The following is a 26628-nucleotide window of genomic DNA, read 5'->3' as shown; positions in this document are numbered from 1 at the left end:
CGTCTGTCGATGCTCAGGCCACATCGATGAGCCTCTCAGGGGAAGGCGAGGGCGTAGCGTGAGATATTCCCCACCTAAACGAGTGGATGTTTGTCTGCTTCCCTTTTAAACCCTTTTTATTGTTGTTGTTGTTGTTGTCGCGTAAACACAGCAGATGTGAGACCGCCAAACCGATTCGCCCCAGATAAAACATCGAACGCGAGGAGGAGACGCCACTCAGGTCTGGGTCTGGCAAATGGAACATGAGAGCCCATAATGAAGGTGGAGTAGTGACAGGAACAGGGAGCGCCGTAATGCAGATTGATCCGCTGGGAGCCCAATGCAAATCACTGCTAATCAAATTGTTTACTACGCCATGAATGCTGTGAGGATGGACGGCGGCGGAGAGCAGGGAGAAGAGTCGATGGCGGATTTAGAGCTGCAGCATGATAACGAGATAAGAAAGAAAACACTGAAACTGAAACGATTAAAGTCAACTTTGGTCCCTTTTCTGTCAAAAAACGTCACAAATGAAGAGAAATCTTTTGGTATTTCACTAAAGTTGAAGTCACTAACAACAAGATTTTCTCTCTGGTGATCGAGTTTGTGCCAGCTAAAACGCCTTGCAAAGCAACTAGTTGACAAAAGGATTTTAAAAAAATTGCAATTACTATTTATTTTATCATGTAAATCTGTCGGCTTTATTACCTTACTAGCGGCGGTCATAATCCATCTGATATCCTTTGCTTTAATAAGGTGGGAATCCTATTTTTTTTAACATCAATTTATCAAATGTAGGTAATCTCATTTTACACTTGAGGTAATCTAAAATCAACCAGTAGATCCCAATTTGTACAACCGGTATTTTTGGAGATTTTTTTAAGCATTTTATACAAAAATGGATACAAAATCAGAATATAACGGCACTTTTGGCAGGATACACCTGATTAGTTGTATTTTTGCATTATTCTATCATGTTTACAGCTACTTTCATTGTAAAATTAGGTCAAATCAAGCAAAACTGTTGCATATTTATTTAATTTATTTTTTTATGAGAATTACGGGTGACACAACAGTATACTGACATTTAAAAAAAAAAACATTTTACACCAAAAATTAAATAAAACATAAGTGATAACGCAACTGTTCTCCAGTATTACACCTGATTAGTTGTATTTCTGCATTATTCTGTTAGGTTTGCAGCTAATTTCATTGTTTTTATTTCTCCAAAAACGCACATTATCTCATGTAAAAATAGGTCTAATCAAATAAAACTGTTGTATTTTTATTTTAAGTGGAGGGAAAAAGAGTCGACTGTGGATTTATGTTGGAAAAAATGTTGACATGTAAATTAAACAGTGAAATTGAGCTGCTAAAAGCCAAGTTTGATATTTTTCCTGACAGGAATGGAGATAAATCCTTCAGTTAAAGCCACTAACACAGATTTGTCTCTGATTATGTTTTGTTGATTCAGAATCCGCCTCGAGGGAACAAACTGCTTTTGAACTTCCCACTAACGAAGCAGCCACATATATGGAGCTCTTGCTTCCTAGCAGTTGAGTCTGAATCAAGAACTCCATTATGTCTGCTTGAATCGTCTGCTGTTGTCTTACACGAGAGAGAAGAAACACCAAAAAGCCGGCGGTGGAGTCGACGCAGGATCTCCTCTCTGAGATATTCTTCTCGGTCTAAAAATGGATCTGTGCCACTTTGGAGGCGGTTTCCTCGGTTCTCACTACGGGCGCTGAAATGAGATGCATCTGTCCGCCCACCATCTGCCGCCGTCCGAGCAGGTGTGACTCGGTTCAGTGACGGGAACGAGAGTCCGGGCGTCCAAACGCCGCCGACCCGTTGGGTTTTAGGGATGGAAAGGGAAGGCGTCGTGGTTCGACCGGAGTCTGCTGGGTTTCTGTTGTTCAGCTCTGATTGTTGAACACAAGAGTTGAATCATTCTGTTGAGGAAAATATGTGGGCTGCAGCCACATTTCTGTTTCCTTTGCCACATTAAATCCTTTTATTGTTCACGAACTCACGATTCGATTGCGGAAATGTGTTTTCAAAACAGCCTGAAAGCTGCTCGAATCTGCTTACAGACGAGCAACTTAAAGGATGAAGAGGTTGATAACACTATATTGCTTAAAAAAGTGTAATTTAATTAGTTTTTTCTGTTTTATTGCATATTTTTTGTCAATATTAATAACATGAAATAGCAAATTTAGAATGTCTGGCATGAAAATTATCCATAACAATTACCTTTTTTTTTGCTGTATTACACCTGATATTTATTATTTTTGTAATTATTCCATCATGTTTACAGGTCATTTTGCTGTTTTTGTAGATGTAAATATCCCTCAGGAAACACTAAAAAGTCCAAAAATACACGTGATCTTGCGTAAAAATTAAGGCTAATAAAGGAAAATTATTGTATTTTACGCACAAGGGGCGCTGACACAACACAGTTTATCAAACTGATGGGTAAAAACTAATTTTTTCTCTTGATATGATCTAAAATCAACAGTAGTTCTTTGCAATCTGAAAGAGATCTATGGGTTTCACAGTAGTTTTTGTTTTACATTTTTCACAAAAATGTATATAAAACTAACTAATAATTTTGACTTTTGTGCAGTGTTACACCAGATTATTTATATTTTTGTATTATTCCATCATGTTTACAGGTCATTTTGCTGTTTTTGTATATGTAAATATCCCTCACAAAACACTAAAAAGTCCAAAAATACACGTGATCTTGCGTAAAATTAAGGCTAATCAAGTACAAGTACAGAAAATTGTTGCGTCTGAACTCATTTTTCGCTTGTTATGATCTAAAATCAACTGTAGTTTCCTGCAATTTGAAAGAGATGTACGGGTTTTACATTAGTTTTTGTTGACTTTTTTTTACAAAAAATGTATCTAAAAGTAACTAATAATTCGACTTTTGTGCTGTATTACACCTGATTTTTGTATTTTTGCATTATTCTATCATGTTTACAGGTAAATTACTGGTTTTACAGATGTAAATATCCTTCATTAAACAATAAAAAGTCCAAAATCTTACATAAAATTAAGGCTAATCAAGTAAGATTCTTGTGTTTCTATCTTTGAGAGAGAAACACCAACACAACAGGAACACAACATCAGCAATCTATTAAATATATGTGGAGAAACTACATTTGATGTGATCTAAAATCAACAGCAGAGTGGAGTTTACAACATTTTTTGTTAAAAAAAATTAACCATAAAATCTCTTTTTTTTCTCACAAAAGATGAAAATATATTTTCAAACTACCGCAATTTCACAAATATTTCCTTTTTATTTATTAGAAGAGACTGCTGTATTCACATTGAACACTATGACTATATTTCTAAAATTAGATAAAATTACAAACACATTTATAAATGACTAACTCTGGGTTCTGTAGTTTTACATATTTTTTAAATGACGTGTTTTTTTTAACGATTTTTCCCACAAACTTTAATAATAAAACCCAGCTATTGCCTGCCTGTTGGTATTACAGCATTATTTAATTATGTTTATAGCTCATTTTGTTGCTTTTACATATGTAAATATCCTTTATTTTGTGGTAGAAAGTCAAAAAGTACACATTAGCTCATGTAAAATTAAGACTAGAAACTCTATTTAAATACGGAAAAATAATTTTTATGTGCTAATATATTTTACCACATTTATCGAGCACATCAAGAGCTTTATTACTTGACTTTTTTTTACTGTTTTAATGATTTATTATTTGTTAAATATTTTTTTACAGTGTATAGCCTGTATTTTATTGTCAATAAAAATGATTAAAGATAAAGTTTTTAATAAAACACCAAACCCAAAAATGTCTACAGTTCTGTAAATACTAAGCAGGACAACAAATGACTCCACAATAAAAGATATTCTCCTAACAAACATGCTATGTACTCTTGTTTTAGTATCTTTGGACAAACAAAAACCCAATAACAGAAAGAAATTACTTGAAATTTAACCACAAGAACCCATTTTACAGGTTTCCTGTATTTAGTATGGGTGTTGTCGACAAACAGAAAAAGACGATTCTTCTAATTAACTCATGAATAATTTCTGAAGGAGTCGTTATTTCCTTTAAAAACTCACCTGCTGCGACTCTGGTAGTGATTTACTTTGTGGAACTGATTCCTCCGTCTGGTTCTGGAAACAGTCGCTGCCGGTCTGAAGGAAGAAAATATGTCAACATATGCAAACACATGAGATGAATAACCATTAAAGTGACATTTGTTTAATGAACTCTAATCGCCTTTCTCATCCATAGTTACGAGCAGTTGAGTTTTTTCTAGCATTCAAACAGTTTTATCCAATTAACAGTGAATTAATCAACAGCAGGAATTTGCTCGTTCCATTAAAGAAACGCTGCATCTCTTTCCTTTTTTTTTAATCCTATGGAGGTAAACTGAACAGCCTTGAGTGTTTTTCTAACACCGGATGGAAAAAAAAACAAGCAATTGAAGACATCACCTTGGGCTCTCTGGCCATTTTTCACCACTTTCTGATTGCTTTTTTTTCATGATTGCTTTTTTAAAAATCTGCAATTGAAAATAATCATGACTAGAAGCCAACACAGGATGTGTTTCTTTTGCAGAATTCAGCATATTGGTACAAGAAACGAACAATCAGTTCCCCGCTATGACAAACTTAAAGCCATTTTACTTCCATTAAAGCCGAGTGTTGAGACCAAAACAAAGCTCGACACACTAAATATGATCAGTTAAATGTCCATGAATTGCTTAAACTTGTATTAAACAATGACATACATGGTGAATTAGTAGCTTGAAACAACTGAGCAATAAATAAAGTTGAACACAATGAGGCTTTATGTCACTGTAACAATCTTTTCTATTAGTTTAGTCTGAATCCTAGGTGTAAAAAACATGATAATTTGACATATTACAGCAAAAGATTTCATTTTCAAACTGAAACAGTCACTGTTCATATTTCTGATAGTCCTGAAAGAATGCAAACAATCCTCTTAACCGATGGTCAACAATGTTTTCAACCAATTTTTAATAAATAATCAATGTGAAAGCAGCACAGTGGACATTCTGCTAGGTACTGTCTGTTATATTAAACTTCAGACACAATTTTCCATCGCTAATCTCCTGAAGAGTTTTATTTTCAATTCCTAAAATTTTACATGTAACCATTAACTGTCACAGAAGTCTTTGTCATGGTGCCCCTTTGCTAGCTAAACCCCTGTTTGCTAACTCCTCGTATCACTATAAGCCATAAAAATTCCTGAATTTTTTACGAGTAACCATTAACTGTCGCAGAAGTCTTTGTCATGGTGCCCCTTTGCTAGCTAAACCCCTGTTTGCTAACTCCTCGTATCACTATAAGCCATAAAAATTCCTGAATTTTTTACGAGTAACCATTAACTGTCGCAGAAGTCTTTGTCATGGTGCTCCTTTGCTAGCTAAACCTGTTTGCTAACTCCTCGTGTCACTATAGCCATAAAAATTTGTGAAATTTTTATGAATAACCATTAACTGTCGCAGAAGTCTTTGTCATGGTGCTCCTTTGCTAGCTAAACCTGTTTGCTAACTCCTCGTGTCACTATAGCCATAAAAATTTGTGAAATTTTTATGAATAACCATTAACTGTCGCAGAAGTCTTTGTCATGGTGCCCCTTTGCTAGCTAAACCTGTTTGCTAACTCCTTGTATCACTATCGCCATAAAAATTCATGAAATTTTTACGAGTAATCACTAACTGTCACAGAAGTCTTTGTCATGGTGCTCCTTTGCTAGCTAAACCCCTGTTTGCTAACTCCTCATATCACTATCACCATAAAAATTCGGGAAATTTTTACGAGTAACCATTAACTGTCACAGAAGTCTTTGTCATTGTGCTCCTTTGCTAGCTAAATCCCCTTTGCTAGCTCCTTGTATCATATCAAAGCCATAAAAATTGATGAATTTTTATGGCTATGGTGATAGTCTATCAGAAGTCTTTGTCATGGTGCCTCTTAGTAGCTAAACCCCCGTTTGCTAACATAGTACTGTCAGTAGTTGAAGCGTTTACCTCCTCATATCGTGACAGCCGTAGAAATTGGTGAAATTTTTAAGGGTAACCATTAACTGTCACGGAAGTCTTTGTCATGGTGCCCCTTTGCTAGCTAAACCACCATAATATCCCTTGCTTGCCAATATAAATGGCCAGTAGCCCAAGTGACCGCCTCCTCGTATTGCCACTGCTGGTAACTGTTACCCTTCACAGAAATCTTTGTCATGGTGCCCCTTTGCTAGCTAAACCACCATAATGCTCTCTGCTTGTCAACGTGGTACTGTCACTAGTTCACGTGGCCGCCTCCTTGTATCGCCAGGTCCAAAGATAATAGTTTGAGATAAAATACACCAGTTCAAGAGCATTTTCATCACTATTTTCTGTTATGTTCTGTGGCTGTTTGCTTTTCTTTACATTACAGAAATAACTGGTTGAGTTTCGGCACCAAAAATCCTTCTTTAAGTGTTAAAAAAGATCATAGATTGTGTTAAAATACACCAGTTCAAGAACTTTCCAGTCACTATTCTCTGTTACGTTCTGTAGCTGTTTGTTTTTCCTTAAATTACAGAAATAATCGGTTAAGTTTAGGAGCCAAAATGACTTGGTTAGACGTGGGAAAAGACCTGTTCAAGAGCTTTTCAGTCACTGTTGGCTGCACTTTCTGTGGCTGTTTGGTTGTCTTTAAATTACAGAAATAATCGGTTAAGTTTAGGCACCAAAACAACGTGTTTATATGTAAAATAAGATCCTGGTTTGGGTTAAAATACACCCGTTCAAGCACTTTTCAGTCACTATATTCTTTTATGTGCAGTGGCTGTCTGCTTTTCTTTGCATTACAGAAATATTCGGTTAAGTTTCGAAGCCAAAATGATAGTTACTATTTTGTGTTATGTTCTGTAGCTTTTTACTTTTTTCTATAATACAGAAATACTTTATGTTTAGCAACCAAAACTACCTGGTTAGTGTGGAAAAAGGTCTTGATTTGGGTTAAAACACACCGAATTCAATTCAAATCAATGAAAAACCCTTTATTTGTCCCCTGGGGGCAATCCAACTGTACAATAGTAGTAGCAGCCATGTGGTAGTTCAAACAGGATCAAATATAATTAGGTTTTTTGTACATAAATACAAAGCTCTGGTTGCTTCATGAGTAACTTGAAAAAATCCCCAGTTTTTCCACATTTTTTCAGCCTTTTTCTGTGTGAAAATAAAACATTTTGTGCTGCAGACCTGACATTTTTCAGACATTCTTTCATTGAGACTGAGCTGGTTGTATCATAAACTCTACCTTGGACTACTTTTGGCAGAAACCGACCTCTGCACACTGAGAAAACCTCTCTAGACCTGCTGCCGTGGAGATGCTCTGACCTCGTTGTCAAACTGGCTCTGATTCGTACATCAACTTCCAGATCTGACTCTACATTTGGCCCCTGACAGGCGGCTTCGTAACACAATAATCAGTTTAATGCTGTGGCTGCCATTGAAAAGACCAAACAAGCGAGTGTGTGTTTCCAAATATGTCTCCTCGTATCTGCATCAGCATGTTTCTGCTTCTTGCTGCAGGAGTTTCACATCGCTGTCAGACTTATATAATCACTCATGGGTCACCAGTGAGCATTGCGTCTGGCACAGTTTCATTAAGGGACGATCTTTCTGACACAATTTCCACACTGGGCTGTTTCCTCCCTCGTCTCCTGCAGCCCGTCAGCTTACACTTGATCTGGATAGCCGCTCGTCAGAACTACTTCTGGACCCTGTTCTCTTTGTCGCCTTCCCTCACAACCGTCCCTGCTATCCTACATGGTACTGCCATTAGTCCAAGTGACCACCTCCTCGTATCACTACAGTGGTAACCATTAACTGTCACAGAAGTCTTTGTCATGGCTCCGATTGACAGCGAAACCACCATAATGCCGTCAGAACTTCTTCGAGACTCTGGTAATTTTGCCACCTTCCTCCACAATGGTCCCTGTCACAGGAGTCTTTGTCATGGGCCCCAGTTACGAGCTAAACACCCACAGTGGCCCTGCTTGCCAACATGATACTGCAAGTAGTCCAATTTATCGCCCCTCGTGTCACCATATTCAAAAAAATTTGAAATTTTTATGTGCAACCATTAACGTTCACAGAAGTCTTTGTCATGGTGCCCATTGCTAGTTAAACCCCCACAATGCTCAAATTGTCAAATTTGTTCCGATTCGTAAATCAACTTCGAGGTACGACTCTACATTTGGCCCCTGGCAGGCGGCTTCATAACGAAATAATCAGTTTAATGTTGTGACTGCTGTTGAAGAAAGCAAATATCTGAGCCTGTGTTTTCAAATATGTCTCCTCGTATCTGCATCAACATGTTTCTGGAGTTTTCACATCACTGCCAGACTTATTTACAGGGGGTCCTCGGTTTACGATGTCCTCGACTTACAGCTTTCCATTGTTACATCCTAACTGGTTACGGGCAGGTGTTTGGTTTACGACGTATGGGTGTTTTGTCGTTACGTCGGAACCGGTTACATGGAACTAGCTGGCAAGCGAACGGTAACGCAAGTAAGGAACGTAAGTCATACTCTTCTAAGGAGTTCTGACTTACAGCGAAAATTGACTTAGGAACAGGAACAGAACTTTGATATGAGTCGAGGACTTCCTGTAATCACTCACGGGTCGACAGCGGACATTGTGTTTGGCAGAGTTTCATTAAGGGACGATCTTTTTGACACAATTTCCACACTGGGCTGTTTCCTCCCTCGTCTCCTGCAGCCCGTCAGCTTACATCTGATGTTGATAGCTGCTTGTCAGAACTGTCCACTGTGTCGCTTTCCCTCTCGGTGTTTCAGAACCTCCCAGATAACTGACTGGACGTCTGTGAGGTCCCAGAGTCTCTGAATAGAAGAAGGTCAGCGGCTGCTTCTCGCTCTCCTCTTTCAATAACTGCTTTCACCAGAGTGAAGAGCCCTTTGAAGTGGATGTGCAAATTTTTTTTTATCTTCGCTGCAACTGCATTACTCTGCCGTGCAATTCCACTTCAGCTTCACACGCTGGCGGGACTCAAGGCCGTGACAAAAACACATTTTCATCATTGATTGATCCATTAGATGCTTCTTTTCTACAGTTAATTAGTCTGATATTATTGAAAAAAAGACCCCGATGATGTCTTCAAATTGCTTGTTTAGGCAGATCAATAGCTCCAGTGCACAAAGATATTCAATTTGCAATGAAGAATCAATACAATCATGCAATCCTCTGCTGACTGACGGACTCATTAAGATCTGAAATGTGTGTAATTATTCCTCAGAGGACGCTCACGATTGATTTAGTTTCTGAATTTCAGTTTTAATTAAGAAAATGTACCTCACATTACTGTCATAACTGCAACTTTTTCCACATTTTTGATTGTTGATTTTGATCGTTTTTTACCACCGAAGTCTATAAATTACCTATTTATTTATTCGACTTCTATTAATTATATATAGAATATGGAAAAAAATAGTCGAAATTTACGACGACACAGTATTGAACTGAAATAAATGCCATGTCGTTATAATTTTGCAGGAGACAGAAAGTGTTTGTCCAGATTTACTATAACACAGTAATAAATCAAATTTTCTATTTCTGTTCATCAGTTAATGAATCAATATCTGAATTATTTAAAAAAACATTCAACTTCTTAACAGTTTTTAGCATTACAGATGTTGTCACTCAAAAGCAGCAAATTCTCACATTTGGGGATAAAACTGTGAATATTTAGCTTTTTTTCTGGACTCTGTTAATTTTATGCGTCTTAATTGTAAATAACTGAAACTAAAGTCACATAAACAGTAATATCTGCAATTTTTTACCATATTTTTGTCATTATAATTAACATAACTGAATTGTCCGTCAAGTATTTATTTATTTGTATTTTTATTGATAAAATACAAAATTCGGATAAAATGTGAGAAATGTTCAATATAATTTTGCAGGAGCCAGAAAACATCCACTGAAAACATCCAAATGCACTATAATACAGCATCTAATTTACTTATTTCATTAACTAATCAGTTTATTTACTAACTAGCCCATGTTTGATATAAAAAAACAAAACACTAAATTATTTCACAGTTATTAGCCTTATAAGACGTTGAAACTTAGAAGCAGCAAATAATCAGTTTTGGGGTTTTTTTTTTTATTATTATTGAGTGGTCTGTTGATTATTTATTTTGACTAACTGAATAATAAAATATAAAATGAAAAATATTAAAAATTAGAAATTCCTATATAATATATAATTCCTATATTTCTGTTTAATGTTTTATAATGTTTAATTGTCTAATAATTAATTAATCCATTAAATGTTTTTGCCTCATTTATCACCATCCTGTCTGACAAATTGAAAAATAACTAAACTAAAATAATAATTATTAGCTTAAAACCAAACAATGCTGCAGAAAATGCTCACATTTGATCTTGAAACTGCAAATACAATTTTGTCTTGATAAATGACTCTGTTAATTGCTTGTGAAATTTCATGTGGCTTAATTTACTGTTTATCAGTTCATTAATTAACAGACAGATTATTTATTTGGATTAACTGATTAGTCTAATTGAAAAAATGTCCATGATAATTGTGCTGTTACAGGAAAGGTAACATGTTCAGAATAAGTTTGTCTGACCAAAATCCAGGTTTATTATAACACAGCATCTTATTCTTTTAATTCACCAATCAGTTAATGCACTAATTAGTCAATGAAAACACCAAACTACTCAACAGTGATTAGATTTATAGATGCGTCAACAGTCTAAACCTCAAATATTTCTATAAAAAAAGAAGCAGCAAATATTCAGATTTGAGGCTAAAACTGCAAATATTTAGTACTTTTGGAGTGATAACTGACTCCATTAGCTGATTCTGGAACTTTCTGTGGCCTAATTTACTGTTTATGAGTTCATAAATGAACAGTTTTAGCAGCTGTGAGAGCCTTCGTTAATAAGATCCAATTTAAAAAACAAGCATCTAACTAAAGAAAGCAGCATCAGGGTGTAAAGTTTTCCAGCTAACGAGGCTGACGAAGACAGTTGGAGTGGAAGAGGTGTGTTTGATTCGTGGTGAGGGACTGGAGCTTGAACCGGGCGAACAGATGAAGCTGCTGGATACGAGCCCTGGGGTCACACAGGCCATTACAGTTTAATTACTCCGACGGCTCACCTTTTCCATCTGGCACTCTTTAACGCCGCCGCTCTCTCTCCTCATGGCGTTCACGGGCGATTTACTGGCCGTGACGATTCTCTGAACTTTGGAGATGTCCTGCAGAGAAGAAAGAGAATTTTTAAAACGCGGGTCGGAAAATAAAAAAAACAAAAACAAAAAAAACGCTTGTCGATGCAGCAGCGACGAGTCCGATTCACATTTTTTTGTGATGATTTTGCATCTTTTTGTGGTAATTTTGCATCTTTTTATGGTATGTCTGCATCTTTTTACTGCAGTTGTGCTTCATTTTGTGGTAATTTTGCATCTTTTTGTGGTGATTTTGCATCCTTTAATGGTATTTCTGCATCTTGTTACAGTAGTTGTGCTTCATTTTGTGGTGATTTTGCATCTTTCTGTGGTAATTTTGCATCTTGTGATTATTTTCCATCTTTCTGTGGTAATTTTGCATCTTTTTGTGATTATTTTGCATATTTTTGTGGTAACTTTGCGTCTTTTTGTGGTAATTTTGCATCTTGTGATTATTTTGCATCTTTTTGTGAGAATTTTGCATCTTTTTGTGGTGATTTTGCATCTTTTTATGGTAATTTTGCATCTTTTTGTGGTGATTTTGCATCTTTTTATGGTATTTCTGCATCTTTTTACGGTAGTTGTGCTTCATTTTGTGGTGATTTTGCATCGTTTTGTGGTAACTTAGCATCTTCTTGTGATTATTTCTCATCTTTTTGTGATTATTTTGCATCTTGTAGTGATTATTTTACATCTTCCTGTGTTGCTTTTTAGTCTTTTAGTCGTAATTTTGCATCTTCTTGTGATTATGTTGCTTCTTTTTGTGGTAAACTGGATATTTTTGTGGTAATTTTGCATTTTTTTATGGTTATTTTGCATCTTTCTGAGGTAATTTTACAGATTTTTGTGTTGCTTTTCTGTCTTTAAGTGGTAATTTCGCACCTTTTTGTTTAGATTTAGAATTTTTGGTGGTAATCTCAGTCCTGGTGGTGATATTTCATGATTTTTGTGCAAATTTGAGTCTTTTAGATAATTTTGCCTCGTTTGTGTTGATTCTTTTTTTTGCAGTTTGAAGATTTATTTTTTATTTTTTATTTATTTGCACCATAATTTAAAAACAGTTACATTGCCATTAAAAAAAATGCAAGAAAGTGCTGGAGAGGTGAAAAAATCCCAGAGTGGGCTTATCCAAGATACCTCCCCAATATTAATTAATAATACAAATATAGGGAAAAAAGAAATAAAATTTAATTTTGAGTCTTTGATGTAATTTTGCCTCTTTCGTAGTGCTTTTGTATCTATCTGTGGTCATTTCTGCCGTTTGCAGTGCTTTCACTGTTGTTTTGGGCTAATTTTTTGCTTTCCGTAGATTGTCCACAGGTTTTATAACGATATAAAATGTAAATACTCGGTTTCCTGCCAATCCACTGAGGTCTCATGTTTTGGACCTTTAAAACTGCATGCAGCTGATCTCTATAAAAAGATCCGCTCCGAGTAGAAGAAGTAAAACACATTTCTGGACGGCTGATTTGGAATTTACTGCTGTGAATACAACACATGATGGACAATGAGTGACCCGCTGCAAATCCAGCCAAAGCAACGGCGAGGCAGTGGGAGGAAGGCGAGACGGACAGCCGGAGATGAAAAGCTTTTCTCTGGAGGTAGCAGAACAATCTATACGACTAGCAGCTGAGTGATACCCGCATAGAAAAACACGACTGGAGCGGAGTTGATCCCACTGAGTCGCTGGTGGAAGACGCTCCGAGCTAGAGGCCAAAAAATAGTAAATAAAAACTATAGATTTCTGCAGGGCTACATGGCAGGCTTCAGTCAACTTTGTTTTCTTTTTCTCACGGAAGACGTCGATGGAATACCAATGAGTAATAGTTTATGACTAAACTGAACCGAAGTGGAAACTCAGCAGTCTTCTCGGGAAACAGACATGTTTCCTCAAAGAACCCCCAACTTCTCACTCTCACTAAAAAAAACGCAACACGGTTTGAAATAAAACCTGTTTTGCATCCTAATAAACATCTTAGCATTCATGAGTACTTCCCAGCAGTAAGACGTAAACCCTTTTTGAGATGTTCATGGTTAAAAAAAGACTCAAGAATTAGGGGTCATTCCCTTTAAAATCAACCAAATCTGGAAAAAAATCCCAACTGATCCCCTAATTTCCAAACTTTAGTATATGTAATGAAGATAAAACACGTCTAAATGATCCTTTTATTGTCTGAAATTGTTCTGACCAGCCACCTACCAACATGCTGATATGAAGTTTACCCAGAATGCCCTTTTTAAAGTTTCCTCTGGTGAATTATCAGAAAACAGAAACACATCCACGGTACCAATGATTGTTTCTAAGATTCGATGTCATTAAACTGCTGCAGTTTTACTGTTCAAACGAGGACACATCCCATAAAACTGATGATCAAAGTTGGTTGAAAAGAGAATGAAGAAATTAATGCTGTAGTCTTTAGATTGCGATGTCAAATGAATCCCTCTACTGTCAATTTCAACACTTTTTGTGGCTATTTTGACACTTTTTGTGATAATTTTGGCACTTTTTGTGGTAATTCTGACACTTTTTGTGGTAATTTTGACACCTTGTGTGGTAACTTGGCATCTTTTTGTGGTAATTTCAGTTCCATTTGTGGCAATTTCATATCTTTTTGAAGTAATTTTACGTCATTATGTGGTGATTTAGCATCTTTTTGTGGTGATTCTGTGTTTTTTTGTGGTAATTTTGCATCTTTTAATGGTATTTCTGCATCTTTTTACAGTAGTTGTGCTTCATTTTGTGGTGATTTTGCATCTTTCTGTGGTAATTTTGCATCTTCTTGTGATTATTTTGCATATTTGGGAGGCAGAGCCTTCAGTTATCAGGCGCCTCTCCTGTGGAACCTGCTCCCAGTTTGGGTTCGGGAGGCAGACACCCTCTCTATTTTTAAGACCAGGCTTAAAACGTTCCTTTTTGACAAATCTTATAGTTGGGGCTGACTGGGTGACCCACAGAGGTTCGGCTTGTGTCTTCATTGTACAGCTGACCCCCTCTTGGACGTCCCTTCGTTCTGCCCCTAGTCATGCTGCTATAGGCCTAGGCTGCTGGGGGACTTTTCTTGACGCACTGAGCCCTTCTCTATCTACCTTTACATTTAATATGTATACCGTTATTGCAGTACATTCACTCTGTTTCCCCCTGTGCTATTTCTCCGAGTGTCCCTGGTCCCAGAGCTGGATGCTTCAGATCTGCGGTCGATGTTCCACCAGCTGGTCCAGTCTCCACCATGTCCACTGTGGGATGCTGCTACTGACCTTCCACCAGCCCTCTGCTTCCAATTCCCTTTTTCCACGAGTCAACTCTGCATCGCCTTCAATATACTGTTATGCTAACTTACATACTGTTTGAATTTTACTGCTAGCTATATAAGGAGTATGTTTAATGTCAGAGCCGTACATCATAAGAGTAAACTATGAGTCAGTTTTCAATGTTAGCTTATACTTTGTCTGTGTCACATATCCTGTCATGCATGTATTCAAATGTGTGTTGTGTTTTCCTTGCTTTCTCACCCCTCCCTCTTCTCCCATCCCTCCCCCTTGCCCTCTTCTGTCCTTCTCAACCCGCCCGGCCAGCAGGCAGATGGGTCCCCCCTATTTGAGCCGGGTTCTGCTCGAGGTTTCTTCCCTGTTAAAAGGGTGTTTTTCCTTGCCACTGTCGCCTTTGGGCTTGCTCTGGGGGTCAGGCATATGGGTTCTGTAAAGCGTCTTGAGACGATTTGACTGTAATTGACGCTATATAAATAAAATTGAATTGAATTGAATTGAATTGAATATTTTTGTGGTAACTGCATCTTCTTGTGGTAATTTTGCATCTTGTGATTATTTTGCATCTTTTTGTGGTAATTTTGCTTTTTTTGTGGTAATTTTGCATCTTTTTGTAGTAATTTGGCATCTCTTGTGGTGATTTCAGTCCTTTCTGTGGGGATTTTATATGTTTTGTGGCAATTTTTGCCTTAATATGTGGTGATTTTGCAAATTTTTATGTGGTGAGTTTGAGTCATTAAGGTAGCTTTGCTTTGTTGGTGTTGATTTTCTGTCTCTTTGTGGCAATTTCTACCTTTCTATGGCAATTTTAAGTCTTTGGGATAATCTTGCCTGTTTTTGTGGTGATTTTGTATCTTTTTGAGGAAATATCAGTCTTTTATACACATTTGTAGCGGTGAGTTAGGGTCTTTGTGGTAACTTTGCCTCTTCTGTGTTGAGCTTTTCGTCTTTTTGTTGTAAAAATGACTCAAATTTTCTGAAGACAAAAGCAGATTTCATCATTAGACTGTAACACCTGACGTGGATGTAAAAGTGTGAGTTGTAATTGCAGTTTTAACAGAACTCAAATGTGTTTTTTGGCCCTGAATATCTCACGTGTCTATCTGCTGTACACATGAAGGCTCAGAAATAATGGAAAAAGCAACGTCAATGAAAAAGCACAAAACTTTGATCCACCTCTGCTTAAGGAAAACGTTGCATGGGCTCATTAAATATACCAAAGTTATGGGAGACTGATTCTACATTGAACGACACACAACAGTCCATTGGATTTCTACTAGAACACACGACAGATAGCATTAAATTATACTATATTGTGGACCAGGAATACATTTCCATTTCCTGTGCTGCTCTTGTATAGTGGAGGTTATTCTGAGACCTTGGTAGTTCTGCAGACTTCCAAGTCCACGGTTGCTGCTTTGCTCTCCAGATGATCTCAGGTGGAAAAAAAAACCCCTCTTTGCCTGTAGGCTGAGAGCTAATTAAATCAGTGTGAGATATACTTGGTGTGGCTGATAATCCCCTCCCTGAGTACATCCAGTGTCTTCTACTCCACTGTCTTGCATGGAGAATGTTAATATTATTTAGGGGTGACTCAGGTTTTCCCCCACAACGACATAAAAACTCCTCAGTTCTTGCTGCGGCTTTACGTTCTTTACCGTGTGTAAGTGCACTGCTGATCTATTGGCCGTTGACTTATGTAGGCGTTGTGGCTAGAAAAAGAAAAATCAACTCTTGAAAGGCCAAACTGCCAATTGACACACATTCTGAACGATCTCATCACTAACACAAAGCGTAGGAGGAAGTTACACCACTTTTATATCATTTATGAGCATTTTTAATCTAATCTGGTTAACTGTTTTAAGACATTCTAGACATAGGCAGTAGAGCTTTTTCACATAATCGTTAACTGTCACAAAAGTCTTTGTCATGGTGCCCCTTTGCTAGCTAAACACCCACAATAATCTCTGCTTGACAAAATGGCACATCCAGTAAAACAACCGACCACTTCCTCGTGTCACGAAAGTATTAGATATAAACAAAATGCAGTTTTTCAGCTCACCAACTAGCAAACAGCGCCACCTTTTGGCAGAATCAGGTACTACAGCTAATCCTCAGCTAATGCATTTTCTGACATGCATGTAATTTGTCTTCCGTTGACATTCCCACATCCAAGACATTTTCTCATTCTTAAGGAGGATAGTTGAGGAAACCTCTTGGAGGACTTTATTAGATGACTAAAAATCTACGCAAGCAAACGCTAGAATGTGAAAATGTCAAATCTGGCAATCAAAATTGGGCGAAATTGATGATGTTGAAGATGAAAATGGGGCAGAATCCACATTTAAAACCGACCCATTGGCATTTCTTTCATAATCGTCGACTGTTTTTGGCTCCAATCATTGATTGACTAGACTCAGTGTTCAACTTATGTGAAAGTTTCCAAACTCTGACTGTGTGGGAGTACTTGAAAGTACATAAAGGTGGTTTGTTCATGTGTAGAGCAGCACTAGAGCAGTGCACGAACACCTGAACAGAAAATATGTAGGCGCTTTTCTGAAAGATGCACGACCAAAAAAGGCAAGAAATGACCTTCTTTAAACCTTATAAAGCTCCAAATTTGCAAATAAAATGAACGAGGAGGAAGTTACATCACTTTTTATGTCATATACCAACATTTTTTTGTCTAATCTGGTTAAATGGTTAGTTGTTTTAAGACATTCTAGATAGAGACAGCAGTCTTTTTGTGGTAATTTCATTCCTTTGTCCAGTAGTTTTGCTGTTTTTTGTGGTCAGTTTGAGTCTTTGAGGTAATTTTGCATCTTTATGTGTTGATTTTGCATCTCTTTGTGATAATTTCTGCTATTTTTGTGGTGATTTCACTGTTTTTCGGGGCACTTTTGAGTCTTTGTGGTAATTTTGACTGTTTTTGTGGTGATTTTGTGTCTTTTTGTGGTAATTTCAATTCATTCAGGGGTGACTATGCATCTTTGCGTGGAGATTTTCCATCTTTTTGTGCTAATTTCAGTCCATTTAGCATGAATTTTGCATGTTTTTTTTTGCAGCGAGTCAGTCTTTATGGCAACTGCCTCTTTTGTGTTAATTTTGCGTGTTTTGGGATGATTTCTGCATGTTCTTGTGGTGATTTTGCGTCTTTTTGTGGTAATTTCAGTCCTTCTTGTGGTGATTTTGCATGTTTTGTGTGGTCAGATTGAGTCTTTGTGGAGTTTTTGCATCTTTGTGTTGATTTTGCATCTTTATGAGGTAATTTTGATGTTGAAGATGAAAATGGGGCAAAATCAACATTGTAAGCTGACACATGAACTTTTCTTTCATAATTGTTGTTGGTACGTCAACGTTTTTGGCTCCAATCATTGGTTGGCTGCAGTCAGCGTTCAACTTGTGTGAAAGTTTCCAAACTCTGACTGCGTGGGAGAACTTAAAGATAAAAAAGGAGGTTTAAGGACTGTATAGAGCAGCACTAGTGCAACGTATGAACACCTGAAGAGCAAATATGTAGATGCTTTTCTGAAAAATGCACCATTAGAGAAGGCAAAAAAGGAGCTTTTTTTTTTTTAACAGTACGAAGCTCCAAAATTACAAAGAAAATGAACTGGGAGGAAGTTACATCACTTTTTCTATCACATATGGAGCATTTGGTTAATTGTTCTAAGACATTCTAGAGACAATAAAGTAAAGATAAGTGAAAAATTCACCATGAAAGTAGGAGATATTCCTGCCAAAGCAGCGTCTGTGCTGAAACCAGTCTCCGGCAGATGGCTAGTGCACTTAAACTGGGTCAAAAGTGGTCTCTCGAGAGCACAAAGCAAGATAGTGGCAAGATGAACACAAGCAATCTTGGCCTGTCACTGTCAAACCAGATTCTCACTGTGTCAGCTGAAGCAACATCTCTTTAGGCAGGTTCGCTGGAACCGGCTTTACTGGAGGAAGTGGCCGCATTTCATTCATGATTCCCCAACTTTTGACAGCATCTGTCAACGTTTTCAGGCAGGAAAAGGAGGCACTTTGCTGCTCCGTCACGATCTTCCAAGTAGAAACCTGCTCTGCTAAATCTCACATTATTTATTATCAGGGAGTTTAATTATAATCTACTGTATAAAAAAAGAATGAAAAAAGTGAGCAGCGTGATATAATTAATTAGATAATGGCTTTCCGTGTCTTAGAAGAGTTTTCTTATCTGAAACCCTCCGTTGCACCTTTAAGCGACGGGAAAGTTTAACAGTTATTACGAATTGAACAAACACGGTCCGTACAAAAAGTATTCATCAACCTTGTAAGTTTTCTGCTTTAATTGCTTTTCAACATTGAATCGTGGACAGTTTAATTAGGCTTCTTTGAAAAGGTTTTACTCAGAATTGCTCTTTTAATGTCAAAGTGAAAACAGATGTCGTCAATTAAATAATAATATAAAACGTAAAATCAGGGATTTCATAAATATTCACCACCTTTAGAGTGACCTGATTCAACACAGGTGCAGCCAGTTGAAACTAGGAGTCACATAATTAGAGGAATTAAGATGATCTGAGGTCAGTGAATGTTTCTCAGTATAAAGACTCCTGTATTTGGAATCAGTACTCCTGGATAGAACTACACCATGAAGACTAAAGAACAGGAAACTCTGTAAAAGGCTTTTAAAGCGTCAGTCAGGACGATACAAGAACATTTCCAAGTTCCTGAAGATCTCCTGGAGTCCAGTTAAATCCATCATTAAGAAATGGCAGAAAGATGGAACATGAATAAATTTGACTAGAGCAGGATGTCCCCAAGAACTGAGAGACCGAGAAGAAAGAGACTAGTGAGGGAGGCCACCAAGACAGCTATGACCCTTGTGAAGAAGCTACAAGGAAGAATCGAGTAAGGGAGGCCACCAAGACACCTATGACTCCTCTGAAGAAGTTACACGAAATAGACGAATGAAGGAGGCCACCAAGACAGCTATGATTCTTGTGAAAAGGCTACAATAAGAAGTCGAGTAAGGGAGGCCACCCAGACTCCCTTACTCCGATGACTCCTCTGAAGGGGTTACAAGAGATGAACTACAGAAGGAGACCACCAAGACAACTACTAGTCCTCTGAAGGAGGTACAAAAAAGAAACTTGTGAGGGAGGTCATCAAGATATCCATGATTCTTTTCAGTTAGAATTACGAGACTAGTAAGGGAGGCCACCAAGACACCTATGACTCCCTTGAAGAAGTTACAGGAAAGAAACTCGTGAGGGAGGTCACCAAGACAACTATGACTTATCTGAAGAAGTTACAAGAAAGAAACTACAGAGGGAGGCCACCAAGACACCTATGACTCCTCTGTGGTGGTGGCAGCACCATGATGTAAAGCATGGTGATGAATACCAGCTTGTAATTCTTTCAGAGGAGTCATACATGTCTTGTTGGCCTCCCTCACTAGTCTGTTTCCTGCTTGGTAACTCAGTCTTTGACGAACTGACATTTCTGTGTAGAAATCTGTTTTCACTCTGACATGAAAGAGCCTTTTTTGGTAAATTCTTGTCTTTCTTGATAGTTCTTGTATATATTTAATTAACTGACAATATTGTGTGGAAGTCTATTTTTCTTTTCCTAAATTCCCGTCAAAAGGAACAGATTATTTTGGCCATGATTCAGTGTTGAAAAGCAATAAAAAGGCAGAACTTCTCAGGGAGTGAATACATTTTACTGGCACTGCAACTTTATTACAACCCATTACCAAAGTGGACTTATTCATGAGGTTTCTCACATTTGTTGCGGGATACAAATGCTATTCAAATGCGGCTGATAAAAATCTGCTACCACTTCTTTGGCACTGTCAAACCACCTACTATCTGCTGCTCGCCTGGCAGAGATGAATGCCCCATTGATTTATACGGACAGGGAAACAATCATAAAAGTAAATAGTAAGTGCCGAGAGCAGGGCAATGAAAACGCCCGATTCCTTCCCCCGCCTCGGCGTCTCCGAGCTTCTAAAGACATCATCTCCCATTACTTTGATGAAAATTGCATACTATCGGACCACAGGACTTGGCTCTCTCCCCGAGACCGTTAAATATGAAGCAACTTCCACTCCAATCTTGCTGATCTCTGCATCCTCGCACTAATGAATCTTTCAGCAGCGAGCAGGGCTTTATGCCTGGAAGTGTGCGAGGCGAGGTCTTATCTGGGAGCTTAAGGCCCATTATGTTAACTCCGACTGGTGTCACCGAGAGCTCCAACAAACACTAAAATGCACTTTCAAAGCAGCTTTTAGCCTCAGTGTACAGCTAAATTGTAGGTTTTATCACCAAAATAAAGGATAAACCCTTACTCTGTATGGTAAAAGCTCAAGAATGTTTTTTGGGGTTATTGTAAATGATTAATTAATATTGCGGTGTAGAAATCTGTTTTTATTTTGACATTAAATTGTGTTTTGTGGCAAATTTTTGCAGTTTTTCTAATTTTCAGTATATTTGTACACTGTCGAAATCTGTTTTCACTTTGATGTGAGCCATATTTGGAATTTTTTTATTTTTTTTTTCGTAATTTCTTTTATATTCTTTAACTAATTGGCATTGCTCTGTAGAAATCTGTTTTCACTTAGACATGAAATTGTCTTTTTTGGTCATTTCTTGTATATTTTTTAACTAATTGACATTGTTGTGCATAAATTTGTTTGCATTTTCACATGAAAGCATCTTTTTTTGCAAATTTTTTGCAGATTTCTGATTAACTGGCATTTCTTTGTAGGCATCTATTTTCACTTGGACATGAAAGAGTCTTTTTGTAATTAGTTGCATATTTGAAATTTATTATCACTTTGCGAAAATCTGTTCTCACTTTGACATGAAAGAGCTCTTTATTGCAATTTCTTGTATATTTATAATTAGTTGACAATACTTTGTAGGCATCTATTTTAACTTGGACATGAAAGAGTCTTTGTGATTTCTTGTATATTTATAATTAATTGACATTATTTGGCAGAAATCTGTTTTCACTCAGACATGAAAGATTCTTTTTTGTTAATTTCTTGGATATTCAGAATTAATTGACTTCACTTGGTAGAAATCTGTTTTCACTTTAATGTTAAAATGTTAAATTAACTGACAGCACTTTGTGGACATCTATTTCACTTTGGCATTAAAACAGTCTAGTTTTTTATATTCTCGTTTTTGTAATTTCTTATTTATTTTTAATCGATGCCATTACTTTGCAGAAATCTGCTTTTTCTTTGACATAAAAGAGGCTTTTGTTGTAAATTCTTGTCTTTTTTTTGTCAGAGCTCGTGTGTTAAATTAACAATTCTTCTGCAGAAATCTGATTTCACTTTGAAATTAAGGAGTCTTTTTTTTGCAAATTCTTGCCTCTTCTGGTTAAATTGACAAGTTTTTGTCAGTAACTGAGTCTATTAAATTAAGAGTTGTGTGAGTGTAAGTGATTGTAATTCCTCGTTCAAAGTTCAGCAGCGTTTTTTCTCTTTACGTCAGCGTTGAACACCCCGCTGACTGCAGAATAATTGCCTTGTGATTGCCAACAATAATTAGCACATAATTGGCCGTGTATTTTCAGAAATATTAACATTTCCAACACAGTGCATTAACAGCAGAAAGCAGGGTGCAGGATGTAATAATAATAACGCCACGGAGTGCTTTCGTGCTGCTAATAAGCCTCCTGTGTGGTCATCAAAGAGCCAACTTCTTGACATTTGTCTTCCTGGGCTGTGGGCTGTTAGGCTCCTCCATGCTACGCTAAGTGCTATTGTGTTTTATTTTTTTAAAGGCGAGATAAATTTGGCAGCGGCCTAAATGGGATCTGACCCACCTCCACACGAACACTCGGAGCGGACAGATGGAGCAGCGCAGTAATTTTTACAGTGAGATTTATCAGGCGGCCCGTCAAAGTGTGCCGAGATAATGGCACTGGCGAACGCTCACGAGTGAAGTGCTGCTATTTGTATGCTAATGAAGTGGGAAGTAATAACGTCGTTAGCAGAAAAATAAATAAGAAAATCCACCTTGAGGTCCTTTCACTTGTCTTTTCTTGGCTTATTCTCACCGGCAGATTTATTTGGCTGCAGCAGCGGGAGGAAGATGACACTTGTTAACGCTGAAAAGTGCAAAATGTGGACAGAAAGTGTCAATTATGGCACTGTTTTGTTTAACGGAGGGACAGTGAAGGCACCGTGGCGACGCTGAAGCCTGACAACAAATACAGGATTTTAAAAAAGACTTTTTTTTAGTGGCATGTCGAACCTCTGAGGCAGACACGAAAAGAGACAACAGCTCACTAGTTTATTTCTAGTGACTCCTTCAGAGGAACCATTGGAGTCTTGGTGGCCTTTCTTGACAGATTATTTTTTGTAACTCTTTCAGGAATCATAGAAGTCTTGGTGGCCTTTCTTGATAGATTATTTTTTGTAACTCTTTCAGGAATCATAGAAGTCTTGGTGGCCTTTCTTGATAGATTATTTTTTGTAACTCTTTCAGGAATCATAGAAGTCTTGGTGGCCTTTCTTGATAGATTATTTTTTGTAACTCTTTCAGGAATCATAGAAGTCTTGGTGGCCTTTCTTGATAGATTATTTTTTGTAACTCTTTCAGGAATCATAGAAGTCTTGGTGGCCTTTCTTGACAGATTATTTTTTGTAACTCTTTCAGGAATCATAGGAGTCTTGGTGGCCTTTCTTGATAGATTATTTTTTGTAACTCTTTCAGGAATCATAGGAGTCTTGGTGGCCTTTCTTGACAGATTATTTTTTGTAACTCTTTCAGGAATCATAGAAGTCTTGGTGGCCTTTCTTGATAGATTATTTTTTGTAACTCTTTCAGGAATCATAGAAGTCTTGGTGGCCTTTCTTGATAGATTATTTTTTGTAACTCTTTCAGGAATCATAGGAGTCTTGGTGGCCTTTCTTGACAGATTATTTTTTGTAACTCTTTCAGGAATCATAGAAGTCTTGGTGGCCTTTCTTGACAGATTATTTTTTGTAACTCTTTCAGGAATCATAGAAGTCTTGGTGGCCTTTCTTGATAGATTACTTTTTGTAACTCTTTCAGGAATCATAGGAGTCTTGGTGGCCTTTCTTGATAGATTATTTTTTGTAACTCTTTCAGGAATCATAGGAGTCTTGGTGGCCTTTCTTGATAGATTATTTTTTGTAACTCTTTCAGGAATCATAGGAGTCTTGGTGGCCTTTCTTGATAGATTATTTTTTGTAACTCTTTCAGGAATCATAGGAGTCTTGGTGGCCTTTCTTGATAGATTATTTTTTGTAACTCTTTCAGGGATCATTGGAGTCTTGGTGGCCTTCTTTACTTGATCTTTCTTGTAGCTCCTTCAGAGGAGTCATAGGTGTCTTGGTGGCCTCAATCAGTCTATTTCCTGCTTGGTCGCTCAATTTTTGAGGAATTGTTTTCACTGTTTCCACTCTGACATTAAAGAGCTTTTCTTTTTATATTCTCGTTTTTCTTGTTATTTCTTATATATGTTTAATTAGCTGACATTATTGTGTGGAAGTCTGTTTTTGTTTTTTCTAAATTCCCGTCAAAAGAAACAAATTATTTTGGCCATGATTCAACGTTGAAAAGCACTAAAAGGGCAGAACGTCCCAGGAGAAGGAGAAGTGTCTGTTAGGACGTTGTTTTGTTTAACGGAGGGACAGTGAAGGCACCGCCGGTACTGAAGCCTGATAACAAATACAGGATTTAAACAAAAAAAAACTTTTCTTTAAGTGGCATGTCAAATCTCTTAGGCAGCCAGGAAAAGAGACGCGGCGTAAATTGCGACTGCTTTGAGGGGGAGAAAAGCCTCTTAAAGCCAGAACTGCTCACCAGGATCATGGCAGATAAGACTCGGCGCCGCTGTGGCCGACTCGATGATTTCAAAGCGGCTGCTTTTCAGAAATCACGACTAACACCATCTCTGATTGAGGTTGACACGACTGGCTCGGCGGAGGGAGAAATAACCGCTGTGAAGTCTATTTGGCAGAAACAAAAAGTGATGTGTGTATTCTGCTGCTTTGTAATACTTGCAGGATTGTTGTTGTTTTGTTTTTTTGTTTTTGTTGTGAAGAACAAAACGGCAGCGACCGCTTAATTCTAAGAAGTGTTTCAGTGGGAAATCAAAGACGCATAATCCTGTTTCTACTATGAATCCTCTCGGCAGTCACCTTGTTTTAGCCCTAAAAGGGATTAAATCCGGAGCCCTCGGTTGCTGCGACCTTGACTTTGAGAGACTCCCAACAAAGAGGCCGTCACGTTCAGTTCATTGTGTTCCTAAAGAGCAAATTTAAGTCCAGAAAATGCTCCAAAACTAACCGTTCTTTACCTCCACGGAGCACAAAGAGCGACATAAACGACTGCTGCCTCATTTGTTATTATTCCCAGCAACCTCCAGGAATGTTTGGCCAACGGTTATATTTGGTGGTGATTATTTCCAGGGCTGTTTCTCTCCGGAGGGCGATACCGAGGGCATCAGATTGACAAATAGCCACTCGAAAAGGGGAGGTAATAATCGGCTAGCGCTGAAATTCGTATCACAGACGGTGCATTATGAGCGCTGTGATGTGCGGCGAGGTGAGTGTTTTCCAGTTATATTCCTGGATGTCACACCGCGGCGTGAGAGGAATTTAAATCTGAGAGTGTTTACGCAAAGAAAAGAGAAAAAGAAAGCAGCTTGGTCTTATCAGGGAAGTGATAATTACACTCTTCTCTCAACAAACTCATCTTTATTTCCATCCTGACAGGACAATAGACGGTGAGCTTAAAAAGTACAAAAAAGGGGGAAAAAAATAGAAATTAACATGCACAACATTTTTCCAAGGTGTTATTAAGACGAAAAGGGAAAAAAGTCTCTACATGTTAAAAATGTTTCACTGATTCTGTAAAAAAATACATAAAATCTGCACTCACAGAGCAGAGGGATGGAATACAAGCCGAAAATATTCACCATAAATCACTCAACTTTACATGTCTTTTTTTTATCGGCAAAAATAAACCTTTTGCTGTAAGTAGATTCTGTAAAAAAGTAAAAATTCTGCGCTTATAAGGAAAACTATTTAGCTATTAGCAAGTCAGCTGTGACCAACATTAAAAGGACAAAAAATCCTTTTAGGGTGAACTGCAGGCAGTGTTTACACAGATCACACAGAGGCAAATTAAAAATGTACAAAGTTAAACATCTGTAACACGTAAAGATACTGTTTTCCTTTTTAGTCTTCATAACACCTGTAGACGCTTGGAAAACTGCCGTGTTCGTTAATTTTACTTTTTTCCACTTATTTTTGTACTTTTTAAACCCGGCATTCAGTGTCAGGATAGAAACAGAGATGAATTTGTTTAGAGAAGAGAAGCATTTTTATTTTCCTCATCAGGTAAAACAGACTGCTCTTTATTTTTTTCTTTGTGTAAACACACGTTATTTTTAAAAATCGCCAAAAATAAAGCATCTGTTGTGACTAGATTCTGTAAAAAAATAAAATAAAGTCATAAGGAAAACTGTTGAACTATCAGTGACTCAACTACAGCCAACAGTCACATGACAAAAGTTAATTTTAGGCTGAACTGCAGGCAGTGTTTACACAGACCAAACAGTAGACGGGCATAAAACAGATTAAATTTGTACAAAGCTAAACATCTACAACATGCAGAGCTGCATTTTTTTCCCCTTTTAGTCTTAACACCTGTAGACACTTGGGAAAATCTTCTACACTTCCCCCCCCCCCCCCTTTTTTTTGTATATTTTAAACCCAACATTCAATGTCAGGGTGGAAATAAAGATGAGTTTTTTTTACAACTATGTATGTCTTATTTTTAAAAATCACCAAAAATACACCGTTTAATATAACGAGAATCTGTAGAAAACAGAAAATTCTGTACTTGTAAGGAAAATCGTTAAACTACTAGCAGCTCAAGTGCGGCCAACATTAAAATGACAAAAATTCAAAGACTATTAGGCTGAACTGCAGGCACAGATCAAACAGTAGACGGGTATAAAAACAGATTAAATATGTAAAAAGTTAAACATCTACAACATGCAAAGCCGCATTTTTTTCTTTTCAGTCTTAATAACACCTGTACACACCTGAGAAAATCTTGCACACATTTTTTTTCTTTTTT

At 37.4% G+C, this 26628-nt stretch overlaps 1 protein-coding gene across 2 annotated transcripts in view; it reads right to left on the bottom strand.

The window, feature by feature from the left end:
• The window catches only part of luzp2 (leucine zipper protein 2), a 289918-nt gene that overhangs the window by 8510 nt on the left and 254780 nt on the right, over window positions 1-26628 (bottom strand). For both annotated transcript variants that reach the window (XM_051939245.1, XM_051939242.1), the window contains 2 exons: window positions 11195-11293; window positions 4094-4168 (listed from right to left, as the gene is read on the bottom strand). In XM_051939245.1, the coding sequence (XP_051795205.1) occupies window positions 4094-4168; window positions 11195-11293 (174 nt within the window). The remainder of the gene's footprint in view (window positions 1-4093; window positions 4169-11194; window positions 11294-26628) is intronic.

The sequence above is a fragment of the Acanthochromis polyacanthus genome, chromosome 2 (genome assembly GCF_021347895.1).
Source record: "Acanthochromis polyacanthus isolate Apoly-LR-REF ecotype Palm Island chromosome 2, KAUST_Apoly_ChrSc, whole genome shotgun sequence".
Taxonomy (NCBI): domain Eukaryota; kingdom Metazoa; phylum Chordata; class Actinopteri; family Pomacentridae; genus Acanthochromis; species Acanthochromis polyacanthus.
Note: the sequence above shows the minus strand (reverse complement) of the source record. Positions and strands in the feature narration are given on the sequence as shown.